Source organism: Macaca fascicularis, chromosome 5 (genome assembly GCF_037993035.2).
Source record: "Macaca fascicularis isolate 582-1 chromosome 5, T2T-MFA8v1.1".
NCBI lineage: Eukaryota > Metazoa > Chordata > Mammalia > Primates > Cercopithecidae > Macaca > Macaca fascicularis.
In genome coordinates this window covers 158,178,177-158,195,675 of record NC_088379.1, presented here as the reverse complement: position 1 = coordinate 158,195,675, position 17,499 = coordinate 158,178,177, and the positions used below count along the sequence as shown (strand labels likewise).

The 17,499-nt window shown below is 41.5% G+C and overlaps 1 protein-coding gene across 50 annotated transcripts in view; it reads right to left on the bottom strand.

The window, feature by feature from the left end:
- Nucleotides 1-17,499, bottom strand: part of TRIM2 (tripartite motif containing 2) — a 186,376-nt gene that overhangs the window by 53,728 nt on the left and 115,149 nt on the right. For 22 of the 50 annotated variants that reach the window (XR_012435169.1, XR_012435166.1, XR_012435168.1 and 19 more), the window contains exons 2-3: nucleotides 14,061-14,245; nucleotides 9,168-9,405 (exon numbers count right to left, since the gene is read on the bottom strand). Coding sequence is in view for 40 of the 50 variants with exons in the window: in XM_005556097.5 (XP_005556154.1) it covers nucleotides 9,168-9,405; nucleotides 14,061-14,245 (423 nt within the window). In the remaining 10 variants the exon portion in view is untranslated. Of the gene's footprint in view, nucleotides 1-3,734; nucleotides 3,832-9,167; nucleotides 9,406-14,060; nucleotides 14,246-17,499 lie in introns of those variants that run through there. The other 28 variants (XR_012435167.1, XR_012435170.1, XR_012435172.1 and 25 more) reach the window with 3 other exon arrangements.

Genomic DNA, 17,499 nt, shown 5'->3' with positions numbered 1-17,499 from the left:
ATTCTTAGCTATGACACCAAAAGCACAAGCAACAAAAGAAAAAATAGAGAAATCAGCTTTCGTTAAATTAAAAGTATTTCTGAATCAAAGGACACTAATAAGAAAGTGAAAAGAAACCCCACAAAATGGGAGAAAATATTTGCTAGTCATATCTGATAAGGGTATAATAATCCAGAATGTATTAAAAATTCTACAACTCAACAACAAAAAGATAACCCAATTCAAAACTGGGCAAAGGACTTGAATAGACTTTCTCCAAAGAAGATATACAAATGGTCAATTAGCACATGAAAATATGATCAGCATTTTTAATCATTTGGCAAATGCAAATCAAAACCACAAGATACCATTGCATACTCACTAGAATCAAAAGTCAGGATCAAAAAGTCAAAAATAATAAGGGTTGGTAAAGATGCTGAGAAATTAGAACACTTATGCTTTGCTAGTGGAAATGTAAATTGGTGCAGCCACTGTGAAAACAGTTGGTGGTTTCTGGCCAGGCATGGTGGCTCATGCCTATAATCCCAGCACTTTGGGAGGCCAAGGTCGCAAGATCACTTGAGACCAGGAATTCGAGACCAGCCTGGTCAACATGGCAGAAACCCCGTTTTTACTAAAAATACAGGCATGGTGGTGGGCACCTGTAATCCCAGCTACTCAGAAGGCTGAGGCAGGAGAATCACTTGAACCCAGGAGGCAGAGGTTGGAGTAAACCAAGATCATGTCACTGCACTCCAGCCTGGGCGACAGAGTGAGACTCTGTCTCAAAAAAACACAAAAAACAAAAAACAAAACAAAAAAAACCAGGCCGGACACAATGGCTTACGTCTGTAATCTCGACACTTCAGGAGGCCAAAGTAGGCAGATCACCTGAGGTCAGGAGTTTGAGACCTGCCTGGCCAACATGGTGAAACCCCATCTCTACTGAAAAAAAAAAAATACAAGTCCGGGCGTGGTGGCTCACGCCTGTAATCCCAGCACTTTGGGAGGCGAGGTGGGCAGATCACAAGGTCAGGAGATCAAGACCATCCTGGCTAACACGGTGAAACCCCATCTCTAGTAAAAATACAAAAATTAGCCAGGCGTGGTGGTAGGCACCTGTAATCCCAGCTACTCGGGAGGCAGAGGCAGGAGAATGGCGTGAACCCAGGAGGCGGAGGTTGCAGTGAGCCAAGATCATGCCACTGCACTCCAGCCTGGGGGACAGAGCGAGACCCCGTCTCAAAAAAAAAAAAAAAAAAAAAGAAAAACTAGCTGGGCATGGTGGCATGCACCTGTAATCCCAGCTACTCAGGAGGCTGAGGCAGGAGAATTGCTTGAACCCAGGAGGAGAGGCTGCAGTGAGCTGAGATCACACCACTGCACTCCAGCCTGGGTGGCAGAGCAAGTCTCTGTCTCAAAAAAAAAAAAAAAAAATTCAAGACCATCCTGGCCAAGATGATGAAACCCCGTCTCTACTAAAAATATAAAAAATTCACGGGATGTGGTGGCATGCACCTGTAGTCCCAGCTACTCGGGAAACTGAGGCAAGGGAACTGTTTGAACCTGGGAGGTGGAGGTTGCAGTGAGCCAAGATTCCGCCACTGCACTCCAGCCTGGAAAAAGAGCAAGACTCTGTCTTAAAAAAAAAAAACAGTTGGTGGTTCCTTAAAAAGTTAAACATAGAATTACCATATGGTCCAGCAATTCCACTTTTAGGTAGATACCCAGGACAATTGAAAGCATATGTCTGCACAAAAACATGTACATGAATGTTCACAGCAGCATTATTCATAATAGCCAAAAAGTGGAAACAACTCAAATGTCTATCAACTGATGAATGGATTAATAAATTATGGTATATCTATAAATGGAATATTATTTAGCCATTAAAAAGAGTACTAAAATACTATAACATGGAAGAATTGAAAACATGCTAATTGATAGAAGCCAGACTTCAAAACTCACATATTGTATGATTCCATTTATATCAAATGTCCATAGGAGGCAAACCTAGAGACAGAATAAAGGCTGATGGTTGCCAGGGATTAGTGGGAGGAGGGAGTAGCAGGTGACTGCTTAATGGGCATGGAGTTTCTTTTTGGGATGATGAATATGTTCTGTAATTTAGACAATACTGATGTTTGCTCAACTTTGTGACTATACTAAAAACCACATTAGTTGTACTTTTTTAAATGGTTGAGACCTGGTGCAGTGGCTCACTCCTATAATCCCAGCACTTTGGGAGGTCCAAGCAGGAGGATCCTTTGAGCCTAGGAGTTTGAGACCAGCCTGGGCAACATAGCAAAACCCTATCTCCTAAAAAAAAAAAAAAGTTAGCTAGGTTTGTGGCATGCACCTATAGTCCCACTTACTCAGGAGGCTGAAGTGGGAGGATCACTTGAGCCTGGGAGATTGAGGCTGCCATGAGCCATGGTCATGCCACTGCACTCCAGTCTGGGTGACAGAATAAGACTGTCTCTAAAACAAAAAACAAACAAACAAAAACAACAAAAAAAAAAAAAAAAAACAGGCCAGGCTCAGTGCCTCACACCTGTAATCTCAGCATTCTGGTAAGCTGAGGCAGGCAGATTGCTTGAGCCCAGGAATTTGAGACCAGTCTGGGTGACAGAGTGAGATTCTGTCTCAAAACAAAAACACAAACAAATAAAATGGATGAAATATTAAATTTTATGTGATGTGAATTTTATTTTTTATCTTGTATTTATGTATTTATTTACTTTTGTAGAGACAGGGTCTCACTTTGTCACCCAGGCATGTCTCAAACTCCTGGCCTCAAGTGATCCTCCTGCCTTGGCCTCCCAAAGTGAGCCACCAAGCCCAGTCTGAATTTTACATCAGAAATGAACAAACAAAAATTGATCACAGCTTTGAAGAGACAGCAGCAGACCTGGGTTATTATTTCTAGTTCAATATCTTGTGTGTCTTGGGAAGCCAAGGCCCTGAAATGATTTTGAAGTATCAACAGCTAGTCATTCTCAAAGGCTTGTGCTTGGGTTCTGACAGCTTTGGTTCAAGCTGAGAGTTAATTGTGTGGGGCCTGTAATTCTGCTGAGCTCATCCATTTCATCCATCTCCAGTGAGATGGTGCTGGTGCAGCCCGGGGTGGGTGGGCAGGCCAAAAGCCGGGATGAGCTTGTTGATGGATAGTCACCGCTTCTATTCACCAGAAGAGATTGGTGGGATCCTATGCATTCCTAACATGCAAAAAGGAGGGTCAGGGCCTTGCAGCCAACCCTGAGGCTTCTTAAGGGAACTGACAGTTGATCCTGATATGGAAGCAGAAACTTGTTAGTGGAAGTGGAAACCTGTTAGCGAAGTGGAAACTTGTTAGAAGTGGAAACTTGTTAGCGGCAGGGCAGTCTTAATGAGGACCTCTCCTTTGCACCTTTGACACCCTTGATAGTCAGGTGCCTAAGCAACCAATAACAGGGTTTAATGATCATTTGTGTTCCAGGGACCAGGAAGCATGAGCTCAAGTGTCTGCTGTAAGTGCAAAGAACCTGTTAGATCACTGGCCATTATTCTTCTTTTTCTTTTGTATTTGAACAATGCCACCATGGCAGTTTAATTAGAAGACAGATAGTGTCGCAGCACTTAAATTTGATGACAGGCTTTCATTCACCCGTGCCAATCAGCATCAGATAGTGGGGATGGTAGCACCCTGCTTTATTGTTAATGACTTGATTTTATTAACCTTCAGATGCTTGGATTGTTTTTAAAGATCTACTCACAGCAACTAACTGCAGCAATTTATCTGGAACATTGCATGCATTTGGCTTGAATAATGAAGACTTCTGTTTCAAAACAGCAGCAATGAACTTCTACAATCTATAATCAAACAATAGAATTATTTAAGGCACATGCTGCTAATTTTCCAAGGATTCTTGCCCCCTAATGTTGCACATTTAGATTATTTCCAATTTTTGAATTTTATCCTCCGCTCTAGCTATTTCCTTAGAAATATTTCCACTGATGGAATTACTGGATTAAAAAATGAGAGGTTGTGTAAAATACTCATTATAGTTTGTCAAATTGACATAAACTTTCTGAAGAGCAATTTACCCTTCCACCCACAGCATATGAAAATGTCTCACCATACATACCCTTAAGAGCGCTGGTTACTACCTTTTAAAAAATTTGTAGTTAATTTGAGAAGAACTGATTATTTGTGAAGCTTGACATTTTTCCATGTATGATTTTTAGGCATTTATATATCCTCTGTGGATTTTCTGAGTTCTTTGCTCATTTTCTTTTATGATGCTCATATTTTTCTTAATTTGTAAGTGTTTTTACATATTAAGAATTTGCAGGCCAGGCGGGTGGCTCATGCCTGTAATCCCAGCACTTTGGGAGGCCGAGGCAGGCAGATCACGAGGTCAGAAGATTGAGACCATCCTGGCTAACACGGTGAAACCCCATCTCTACTAAAAATACAAAAAAGTAGCCGAGCATGGTGGCGGGTATCTGTAGTCCCAGCTACTTGGGAGGCTGAGGCAGGAGAATGGCGTGAACCCAGGAGGCAGAGCTTGCAGTGAGCCAAGATCACGCCACTGCACTCCAGCCTGGGCAACAGAGAGACACTCTGTCTCAAAAAAAAAAAAGAAAAAATAGAATTTGCTGAGGGGCTGGACATAGCGGCTCGTGCCTGTAATCCTAGCACTTTTGGGAGGTCCCTTGAAGTGGAAGGATCCCTTGAGGCCAGGAGTTTGCAACTAGCCTGGGCAACATAAGACCTTGTCTCAATAAAAACTTAAAGAATTAGACAGGCATGGTAGCATGCGCCTGTAGTCCCAGCTACTCTGGAGGCTGAGGCAGGGGTATCACTGGAGCCCTGGAGTTGGAGGTCACAGTAAACCATGATAGACAGTGCCACTGCACTCTAGCCTTGGTGATAAAGTGAGACCTAGCCAAAAAAAAAAAAAAAAAAAAAAAGGAATTTGCTGGGGTATTTTATTTATTAATTTTACAACTAATGTCATAAATTAAGCTACTAATGATTTTCTTTTTGTTCTATCTTCATTAAGTTTTGGTATCAGGGTTATAAGCATATCACAAATTATCACAAATGAAATGGGAGACCTTTCTAGCTTTTCCTAAAATACAGAAATATATATACTATGTATTTAATAAACATACTATACTATGTATAGATATTTCTGTTCTTTTCTTTCTTTGTATATGTTCCATATGTTTATTTTATTACTCTTTTCCTAACTTGAGTTGAATTCTTTTTTTGGGGGGTGGGGGTAGGGGCAGGGTCTTGCTTTGTCACCCAAGCAGGAGTACTTTAGCACGATCACAGCTCATTGCTGCCTCGACCTTCTGGGCTCAAGCAATCCTCCTGCCCACCCCCCAACCTTTTTTTTTTTTTTTTGAGACAGAGTCTCACTCTGTTGCTCATGCTGGAGTGCAGTGACACGATCTTGGCTCACTGCAATCTCTGCCTCCCAGGTTGAAACAATTCTCCTGCCTCAGCCTCCCAAGTAGCTGCGACTACAGGCATGTGCCACCACACCCAGCTAATTTTTGTATTTTTAGTAGAGACGGGGTTTTAACATGTTGGCCAGGCTGGTCTTGAACTCCTGACCTCAGGTGATCCACCCGTCTCGGCCTCCCAAAGTGCTGAGATTACAGGTATGAGCCACCGTGCTCGGCCTCATGTTTTGATTTTTTTGGTAGGGATGAGGACTCACTATGTTGCCCAGGCTGGAATTCTTTTTAAATAAAGGAAAATACTTAAACCTATAAAATTTCCTGGGTAGAGATTTGACCCTACACATTTGATAGAAAAAGTTTCCACTTCCAATATTTTGTAAATAGTCCAATTTTCTATTATTTTCTCTGATTAAATAATTACTAACTTTTAAAGGAGATTTGTTTTTTCCCCATAAACATGTGTTACTAATGTAATTTTAGTGCATTGTAGGGCAGGAACTTGATTTACACAATGGGAAAATATAGTGATATTTTCTTTGTGACCTAGTGTAAGACTAATTTTAGTTGCTGAAGTTCTCACGATCTTAATAGCTTAGCTTAACAGACTTTAGCACATGCCTTTTTATTTGTGGGAGGCAGATTCTTGAGTCAAAGAGTACTCTTTTCTCTGAAATTCACGCTCTCTTCTCCAGGCCCACAGATGCTATTCTAGTTCTACCTCTTATCTCTCATTTGGACAATTCAGTAAACTCATAATTGGTTTCCCAGCCTTTAGTGTCTGCCACCCCATTCCTCCAAAATGTCAATAAAATACCTATCTCCTGTTCGGAAGGCTTTGATGCTTTTGCAATTTAAGAAATTGACATCAAACATGTTCTTAATGACATTCACAGCTCATCCCAATCTTTCTCCATCTTTCTTTTCAGGCCCACCTGTGCCTCATCCTCACCTCCCCTGTCTCCATGTTCTAGGTGCTTCCTTGAGCTACAAACTGTTGCCTGAATTTCATGACATTCTCACTTACGGAGGTAACATTTATTTATTTTTTCTTAATTTTTTTTTTGAGACAGAGTCTTGCTCTGTCGCCCAGGTCGGCAATCATGGCTCACTGCAGCCTCAACGTCTGGGCCCACAGGATCCTCCTACCTCAGCCTCCAAGTAGCTGGGACTACAGGTGCACCCCCCCCTCATGCCCAGCTGATTTTTGTATTTTTGGTAGAGGTGGGGTTTTGCCATGTTGCCCAGCCTGGTCTCAAACTCCTGGGCTCAAGCAATTGGCTTGCCTCAGCCTCCCAAAGTGCTGGAATTACAGGCATGAGCCACCATGTCTGGCCCTTAGAAACATCAGGAGACCTACTAGAGACACTGGTGCAAATTTGGGATGTGAAGGGGCTGTCATATAGAATGAGAAATAATGACAGTCAGAAATATTAGCTCGGCCGGGCACAGTGGCACACACCTGTAATTTCAGCACTTTGGGAGGCCAAGGCAGGTGAATCACTTGAGCCCAGGAGTTTGAGACCAGCCTGTGCAACATAGTGAAACCTGTCTCTACAGAAAATACAAAAATTAGCTGGGCGTGGTGGCATGCACCTGTAGTCCCAGATACTGGGGCAGAGGACGGGACTGAGGTGGGAGCATCGCTTAAGCCAGGAAGATGAGGCTTCAGTGAGCCATGAACGTGTTGCTGCAGCCTGGATGACAGATCGAGACCCCATCTCCGAAACAAAAACAAAAACTGAAAAACCCATAAAAAACAGAACAATCTAATGTTTCTAAGACTTTACTCCTCTATCAAGTCACGTCTCCCGAGAGCCTCATTTTAAGGGGCACTCTTACACCTGATAGAAATACCTTACCAGAACTAGTACTTAGAGTGCAAGCTCCAGGCAAAGACAGCCTCAGCATTCACTAAGTGCCAGTGTGAAAAGCGGTCATGAAGAAAATACTCAAACTGCTTTCAAAGGCAGCATTTAAAAGTTCTTTTTACAAAATTTACACGATCAATTTCCCTTGGCGTACAATGCATGGAAAACTGATAGTTATTAATAGTCTGGTGTGCTTTCAATTAAATCGCTACAGATGTGTAAGTCATGGTGTCCTTCTCTTGTTTTGGCTACCAGAAAGCTGAGGATGCTATTTCCTCCAGGGCTAGCTTTTATGATGTGCCCAGCAAGCTTTGTGACTTAAACTTTTCCAGCCTCAGTTTCTTCATCTATAAAGTGAAAGTAACTAACAACTACTTTGCAGAGAGGGGTTTAAGGAGCCAAATACGGTGTCTGGCAAATTTGTTCAACAAATATGTATTGACTTCTATGTATAAGACACTGCCCTCAGTGCTAGGGGTCTAATGACAGGTCCTTGCCCTCCCAGAGCTCACATTCTAGAGGGAAAGCCAGGACTAATAAGTACACAAATACACAGTTGATGGCAGGCAGACTACAGTGAGCGCCAGGGAGGAAAGAAAGAAGGGACATGATGGAGGGTAACCGGCTGTAAGAGGTGACCTGTGTTAGATGGTACAGGTGGAGAAGACTGCTGTGTGCAGGAGAAATTTGCAGTGAGACTTCAAGGAAGAGAATGAGCTCGTCACATAAAGAGGGAACAAAGAGCAACCCAGGCAGAAGGAACAGAACAGCCAGGCCCTGAGGAGGGAAACCATTTGGCAGGTTCTAGGAGGCTGGTGAGGCTCCAGCACAGCATGCAGAGAGCATGATGGGAGATGAGGTAAATAAACAGTAGTGTGGCTAATAAGAATTGCTTTGCTCTAATGACTGCTTGCTTGTCTTAGTGGTTTTATTATACCCGGGCCTTCTATTTTAAGCAGTTTCAAATACTTTTGAAGTGACCAATATACAAATGAGATGAATATAAAGTCATTAATTAAAAAATTTTAAAGTTGACATTTATCAAGATGTTACTATATGATTTACATGACTTGAAAATTTAATTCTTCCAATATTCTATGCGGTAAATACTATTATTACTTCTTTTTAACTGATAAGGAAATGAGACACAGAGAGTGTAATAAACTTGCCAAAGCTGGCACAGGGAATAAGTTTAAGAGCAGGATTTGAATCAGGCAGCCTGACTCCAAAGCCAATGTCCTTAGACACTACACAATGCTGCCTCTTCAGGTTACATAGCTATTGTGACTCAGTTACTTGATGGTACACACAGGTCCTCCTGAGCTTCTAACAGTTATTGTACTCACTAGTAGCAGGAAATATGTTTGGAATTCATAATCTGTAATCTACTACCAGGGATTCACATAGCTTCAAATTCTATCTATTAATAAGGAATAAGGTCTCATGTAGCATGAGAAAATATCCCTCCCAAGAAAAATAAAGAACTCCAATTAACATTTTAATAATCATTCTCAACTTGCAGAACTTATCCATTGTTAAATCTGTATCCATAATTTATTACACAGATGTTTATGTAGGTCAAAGTATGCCCAGCTTGCAAATAGCTACTGGTTTGCTCTCCTGGGGATACCAACAATATGTGTGAAGGAGACACAGTGGAGATTGATTTCGTTATTTAAATAGTTCTGGTCAAAGAAAGCGAGCAGGTAAAGTAGTCTGAGGGCTGGTAAAATCTTTTTTAATTACTCATTTTTCCAGATGGAGTTCTGTTTCGATGTGTAATCTCTGATGTGCCCAAAGCCTCCCCAAGGCCACAGTAGTCATGCTCCCGGGGCAGTATCTGCCATCCGAGCCACTTACATTCCCATCGTGGTTTGGGCAAGAGAGAGGCTTTCCCGCAGCCACAGCAGTGACTGTCTCCAGGATGGAAGACTCCTCAACGTTGCTGCCTGGAGTTCGCTGCAGCACGTCCATCAGGTTTGTGATGAAGAAATTGTTCTGGAGCGCAGCCACCCCTTTCTCGGGCAGGATGGAGGTCTGGCGGCACACTGGGCAGGAGAGGGTTAAACTGTGGGCGGGAATGTAGTTCTGTAGGCACCTGTTGCAGAAGCAGAGGTGGAGGGACACTTACCACAGTGCAAAACCACCACTTCTCACAGATACCATATATGTTCTCAGCGACTACACAAGGTATTTGGCAGAAACTCCCATCCCAGTCTCCTTTACTAGAAAAATAATATTTCAGAAACCAACAGGTAAGCTGTACTCACACTAATCAGGCAAATGATTATGCTCAAGGAAAAAAAAGTCATTGGCCTTTGTAGTGTTTTCCAGAGGCTTGGCACATAAAGTGTGGTCCAGGGATGAGCAGCCTCAGCCTCCCTGGGGGGTGCATTTGGTAGAAATACAGAATCTTAGACCCTATCTGACACTGGCTGAGTCAGCTCCCCATGTGATTTGCATACATGTTAAAATTTGAGAAGCACTGGCTCACAATATCTAGCAGTGGGCTCACAAATGTGTGGACTTTGAAAATGGAAGAAACACATCAAATATTTTTGTTAGCAATGAAATTCTTCTTACATACAAAATCATAATGAGATATGAAAAACACATCAAAGTGGAAAGGTTTGCTTGAAGCAAGGATGGGACACCCAGAGTCAGAGCCACACCATTTCTTCTCCTTGTCTCTATTCAACAGGTATCAACTTAACTCATTTAGTTAAAGAAGTGTGTCACTAATAATGACTCACACATATGCTGCTCATTGAATTCAAAGTACTTCCCAAGAGCCTATGAGGTAGTTACTGTTATGATTCCTTGAGACACATGATGAAACAGACAGAGACAGGCTGGGGTACTTGTCCAAGATACTTAGCTGGCCGGGGGCAGAGTACAAATTCAAACACAGGCAGTTTGGCACCATAATCTTAAGCTCTCAATAATCAGACTATACAATTTTTCCAGTACCTAGCCAAACAATTCAAAATACACCAACCTAGCCCCATTCCCCTTATTTTGCAGCTGAATAGACCTGACATCAGAGACATTCACTGATCTTCTCTACGTCACAGAGGTAGCTAGCCCTGAACCAATACCAGACATGAAACAGCTTTTGCTAAGGTCATTAATGACGCCTGAATGCAGCAGATGTTTTTCAATTTTACCTTACTAGACTTCTGGGAAGTATCATTAAGCTTGACTATTGCTCTGCTCACCTTCCTTTTTATTGAAAAATTTCTCTTCCCTTGACTGTATGACACCACACTCACAAGGTTCTCCTGTCTGCTCTATCTTTTCTGAGTCAGTACAGTTTTGAGTTAATCAAGGTTCCATTCATCATAAGACCTCTTCTCTTTCTGGAATATTATATTCACATCACATGTGTGGCTACAAGCATAAGGCTCCCACAATTATATTTCTTCCCACAGGCATCTCCTTTGAGCCCCATTAGCTGACTTCTTGACATCTTTTCTTAGATGTCTTGCAGGTCCTAAAACTCAACATGAACAAAACCAAACCCAAGATCTGCTCCCAGACTGTATCCTCTGCCATTCTTGATGAATAGCACCTCCATCCATTTATTTAAACAAACCAGAAACTAGGAGTCATTCTTAAAACAGTAACTCCCTTACTATTCTTCATTTCCCATATCCAACCCACCACCAAAGCATGTCAATGCCTACATATCTTTCTAACCTCTCCAGTTTTCTTCATCCCCTGCTATATTACCATCCTTGTACCCTCTAACACTTCTCCACATTGCAACCAGAGTGACCTTCTCAAAACTCAAAGTTAGTCATTTAAATCTCCCTCCCACACCATCTGAGATGAAAGCCTTGCCATGGTTTCCACTTTCACTGCTCTTACAACAAAGACAAAAATACATACATGGCAACATAGATTACACATCTCATATGGCCTACAACCTACATATTTTCTGTCTCTTCCCCTCATTTGCTGCATACCAGCCACAGTGGGCTTATTTAAGTTCTTCCCCAGTGTTGAATAACCCTCTCACTGTAGCACCTCTCACTCACTATAGCAACCTCCCACTATAGCACCTTTGCACATACCTCAAATGCTATTCACTCCCCTTTGCTTAATTTTTACTCATCATTGGGGCTTCTGCAAGGAAGCCTTCCCTGATTAGGGCAAATTCCTCTATTATATTGTTTCCTGTGTACTTCTCATGTATAGCAACTGTCACTGGTTTAATTTCACATTAGTCTGAGCAATTAGGATGTTAATGACTGGCTCCTCCACTAGGCTGTGAGTTCCAAGGGGCCAGCAGCTGTGTCTGGCTTTGCTCTCCTTCAAGCCCGTTGATGCTGTTTTGGAAGATGTGGGATAAGAGAGTGGCTGTAAGTTGCTCACTGAGTAGCCAGTGTGAATGTCCAGCAGAGGCTGAACATGGGGGTCCTAGAGCTCACTCTCCCAACAGTGAGACAAGCTGTAAAGTTTTGTCTCAGCATAAACAAAAATTTCCTCACCAGGCGCAGTGGCTCATGCCTGTAATCCTTGTACTTTGGGAGGCTGATGTGGGCAGATCACGAGGTCAAGAGATCGAGACCGTCCTGGCCAACATAGTGAAACCCCGTATCTACTAAAAATACAAAAATTAGCTGGGCATGGTTGCGTATGCCTGTAGTCCCAGCTACTCGGAAGGCTGAGGCAAGAGAATCACTTGAACCCAGGAGGCGGAAGTTGCAGTGAGCTGAGATCATGCCACTGCACCCCGGCCTGGTGACAGAGCAAGACTCTGTCTCAAAAATTTTAAGGAAAGTTGCCAGCACCTTCAACACCTTCAAACAGAAATCTTCTCAGCTGGACGCAGTGGCTCACACCTGTAAGCCCAACACTTTGGGAGGCCGAGGCAGTTGGATTGCTTGAGCTCAGGAGTTTGAGACCAGCCTAGGCAACATGGAGAAGCCCTGTCTCTATAGTCAGGCATGGTGGTGTGCACCTGTGGTCCCAACTACTCAAGAAGGTGAGGTGGGAAGATCTCTGGAGCCTGGGAAATTGAGGCTGCAGTGAACTGTGATTGTGCCACTGCACTCTAGACTGAGTGACAGAGTGAGATCGTGTCTCAAAATAAGTAAATAAATAATAAATAAATAAAATAAAATATAAAAGAAGAGGAAATCATCTCAACATGCATGAGGCTGGAACAATTTTAACACAGAGCATTCTGTAAGGACTTGCTGTAGCAGGATCTCGCAAATCTCCACCACTAGCTATTGGATGGGGAGTGGGAGTAGGTTGGGCTAGACCCCTGAAGAAGATAGCAGGGGCAGACCTAGGGCAGCCAGAGTGTTGCTTCTCACCTGTCAGGGTGAGGGAGTAGGACCCAAACAATACATAGGCTGGACACTGAATCCTGGGATATGGGGCAATTCTGCCAAGCTCAGACTGAGTGGCTCTGAACGCACTTCTATGGAGAGTGTCTGCCAAGCTATGCTGACTGCTGCACGTCAGGAAACCATCTTATCATGTGTGCCCAGGGACATATGAACGATTAGCTGGTATTCATGTTTTAGGTGTACCTATTAAGGGGATGGAGGAATCACACTCTAATTATTTTTGGAATATGAATTACCAAGCACTTAAGCCAAAGTATAAAATGAATAAAATAAAAAGTGCTCTATATACCACCACTAAAACAAACTAAAACCCATATATGCAAGCACACGCACACACACAAAACCCCACACAACCCCAAACAAACAAAAAGCCACAACTACTAGTAACAAATCTACCTTCTCCTTCCATCCATCACCACCATGAAGGATATGGTTATTCTTTTGCAATTGAACCTTGCAGAGTAAATCAACTCTAACAATGGTCAGTCAGATAATAAAGACATGTTAAATCAGATATTTGGGTAATCAGCATAGATTTGAAGCCATTTGAAATACCGATTTCCAGTTCTATCATAGGAAGTAAAGCATTTTCAGTATGTATATTAAATAATGATAAAAATGTATTTAACAAAATGCTATAAAACATAATTACCATATTTATTTTTAAGAAAGATATATAACTTCACTAGGGAAATACTTATAAGTAAGATAAACTAATTACTAACAAACTTATACTTACATAGTAAGTTAAATAATGGAGTAAAAGTATATTTTGATAACTGATTAACGCCCCTCTCCAAAAGCAAATACTCTATCAAGAAGATAAATAAGGAAGTCTGTTTTCACATATAACAAATTACATAGTCAGGTAATTTATTTAATATATATATATATTTTTCTTTATCTAAAACATCATAGCATTCAAATGTGACATTAATATGTGTCTGAAGAATCTTTGGAAAAGAAGCTATACCCTTTGAAGTAACCACTCATATATGCAGATGTTTTACCTGATTTGTTATATGGGAGGAAACGATAGATTTTTTTAATTGACTCTCAAAGACCCTCTGTAGGGATCTGCTGTGGACAAAAACTGTTTCACAAAGAACAAAGGGAAGTTTTAAAAGATTTTTCAACTTAACATTCTTATTTAATGCTCCATCTCTTGTGTAAATGAATCAGTAGTTACTAGATTGCTTTCTCCTGCTTATAATGGTTTGAAATAAAGTAAATTATTTGCAACTCATGATTCCGTTTTTCAATGTCTGGCAAAGGCACAAGAGATTAGTTTTCTCTCAAAGGTAACTGTAGATTCTGGGAAAGAATCTTGTAGTAGGTTGTAGGAGGTCAGCCTGTGAAACTCCCTTCTCCAAGCACAAAGGAGGCTTACCTCTCGCAGAAAGTGTGCAGACAGGGGAGAACCTTGGGATTCTTGTACCGTTCCAGGCATATACTGCAAATCAGAAACTGCTTGTCAATCTGGCGCACCACAGGACTTGGGATGTTGGTGCCTTCACTGGCCATCCTAGACCACTGACATGGGGGGCCGGCTGTCTTTGACCCTGCACGCTGCTGCTGTCAGACAGAAAATCAAAACAGAAAAATATATAATGATCTGTATGAACAAGTCAATTACTGGCTCTTTCACCGTAAGCATTGTGTTATAAATTAAGGTAGAAGTCAACGTTAGTGACCTCAAAATGACCAATAAGCCAACCTTTATTGCTACAGGAGTACAGTGAGCTCCCTGTTGTTTGTTTTGTAAATCAATAAAATCCTCACATGTTCGCCACGCAAACAAAACAAATTAAAAGATGGCGTGTTGTACAAAGAGGTATGTTTGCTAGGTTTCAAAGCAGTGGTGACTTAGGGGATAAATACTTTATATAGCTATGTCTGCTTATGCCTTTAGCCATGACCATATTTAAACATATATTTACCTTTTGTATTCTTATTAAAATTGAATATGTTTTTCCAACTATTGTAGTTGAAGAGGTTGGACTGTGTCACACCAAAATATGTCACTTTGATATAAGGATTATTTTGAGCTGAAAGCTATATAGAAAGAACAGACAGAAGAGGACCTCTCTGCCCTTCCCCATCTGCCTAAAAGCGGGGCATAAATTTCTCTTTTGTAAAGGAAATTTCCATTTGTAAAGGTGCCTCTCTCTCCGGAGCCAGGAAGAGAAGTCTCTTAAACACTGAAGACTGCATGGAGATGATCTTGCAAAATGATCTTACTAAACAAACCTTATCTACCATACATTCCAAAAATTACTGCCCCAGGAGTCCAAACCCCTCTTTCTTTTGTCTAGGCAGTTCTCCACAATATATTGTCCTTTGTCCAAATGGTATGTAAAACCCAAAGAGGAGGTTGTGAAGCCCTTGACAACGTAAAATTAAAAATAGTATCAAAAAAGTGTATGCCTTTTTCTCCTGTTAATCTGTCTTTTGTCACTTTAATTTATAGACCCTAGGTACATACTCTAGGAGGGCAGAATGAAAGTTTTTCCTCCCCTACATGCTATTAATATGCATGGGGGTGATAATTGGAATTTTAATTAAAAACTTTGTATATGGTTCAGAGTGTCTTCTTTAGGACTAAAGGTTTCTAGATTTGAAACTAAAATATATTTGCTATGGGGCAGGGACAAGGCTAGAGGTGTTCCCTATAATTTAAAAGAAATATCTGTTGGTATTCATGGCTGGGCATTTGGAAGACCTGGTGAAGTGAATTAATTCAGAGCAGGTTTCAAAATGTTAGGGATCATGCCAGGAAAGGAGACTCAGAAGAGGGCAACAGAGAAAGAAAAGGCAGCAGAGAGTTTGAGAGCACAAGAGAGGAAAAAGTTACAACACAAAACACAGCTTCTTTTACCACCTTAAAGAATTTCTGGCTTCTACACCAAAGGCATAAACCAAGGCTGAGCTAAAATTTACCTCTTCATCTTCTAAATATTTGGTAAGGCTTCCAGAGCCCTCTAATTCCCTACGGAAATACTCTTTAACAAAAAGAAAATAAAAGAGGGAGAAAGTGAAACTGCCTTTGCAAAAACTATAACTGAGAAAATTACGGCAGTGAAAGAGATCAGACCTAACTGGCTCCATCTTGCTTCTAACTTTTAAGCTGTCCTTGTTCATTCCTGGGCATAGGTTAAACTAACCTTGGGAAGGAATTGAGTTTATAGTTTGACTCTGAAACAAAATTGATAATAGCACTTTTCCAAAAAGACCCTTTTTGCCTGAGGACCAGTCTGCCTTTGTAGGACTAACAAATTAGCTACAAGATTAGAAATTAAGGTTTAGGGGCCATGCAGCCTCTGGCTGCAAGAGTCTGAACCTCCCCAAATTGCTCTTCGGGATAACAACACTATTGTAAAACCAAAGATCAGTACTTGAGATGCTTTGCAGAGCCTGCACTCAGTAGATCAACTGACACCACCCAGACCCGTAATCTGGCTCAACCAGCTCTGTGATCCCACCCAGGAGCAGAAGACAGCAAGAAAACCCCACTTTGACTCCTCTATGATTCCATCTCCAACCTGACCAATCAACACTCCCCACTTTCCCAGCCCCTACCTGCTAAATTATCTTTAAAAACTCTGATCCAACTGGTTTGAGTAATAATAAAACTCTGGTCTCCTGCACAGCTGGCTCTGAGTGAATTACTCTTTCTCCACTGCAATCCCCTGTCTTGATAAATTGGCTCTGTCTAGGCAGCAGGCAAGGTGAACCCGTTGGGTGGTTACAAAAGAAAGAAAGGGAAGAAAGACAAGAAAGAAGAAAGGAAGCAAAAGAAAAAGAAAGAGAGAGAAGGAAGGAAGGAAGGAAATGAAATAAAGGGAAAGAAAGAAAGAAAAGAGGTTTAATATTTAATATGACCCTGGGCAGGAGGTCATACTATTCTTTATTACTTATTATTATTATTTTTTGAGATGGAGTCTCGCTTTGCCACCCAGGCTGGAGTGCAGTGGTGTGATCTTGGCTCACTGCAAGCTCCGCCTCCCGGGTTCATGCCATTCTCCTGCCTCAGCCTTCCGAGTAGCTGGGACTACAGGCGCCCGCCACCACACCCAGCTAATTTTTTGTATTTTTTAGTAGAGACGGGGTTTCGCCGTGTTAGCTAGGATGGTCTCGATCTCCTGACCTCATGATCTACCCTCTTCAGCCTCCCAAAGTGCTAGGATTACAGGCATGAGGGGTCATACTATTATTCTTATTCTACAGATTAAAAGAAACAAAACAGGCTCAGTCAAGAAGTTTACCAGAATGCAAACTCAAGGAATATATGTCTCTAAAACCCATGGCCTTTTCACTACTTAAACCACAACACTGCCCTTGACCTTGTGTTTTAAAAAGGCTGCACTACAGAAGCTTGGTTTACATATGACAGTTTAACTTGGCCTGGTGCCTGTTTTTAAAGCTTGGAAATACTCCATATTTACAGAAGTAACACTTCTATATTTTCTAAAGAAAACATTCTTTTCCAAATATAAATAATAGTTCTCCTTCCTACCAAGTCACCAAATTTTTAAAAAGCGTTATCAACTTTTATCAGGAAAATTTGGCTGCTGGCTGGTCCAAGAGCAGTGGTGTTTACAGATAACTGATCACAACCAGTTACAGATTTTGTTGCTCCTTCTCTACTCCCACTGCTTCACTTGACTAGCCTAAAAAAAAAAAAAAAAGAAGAAAACCCAGAAAATTCTGTTTATACATATGAGTATAGTTACAACCATGACACACCCATTTTCCAACTCTGTACCTTTTAGATAAGTTCATTAAAGAGTATGATTTAAAAACAGGCTGGGTGCCATCTCTCACGCCTG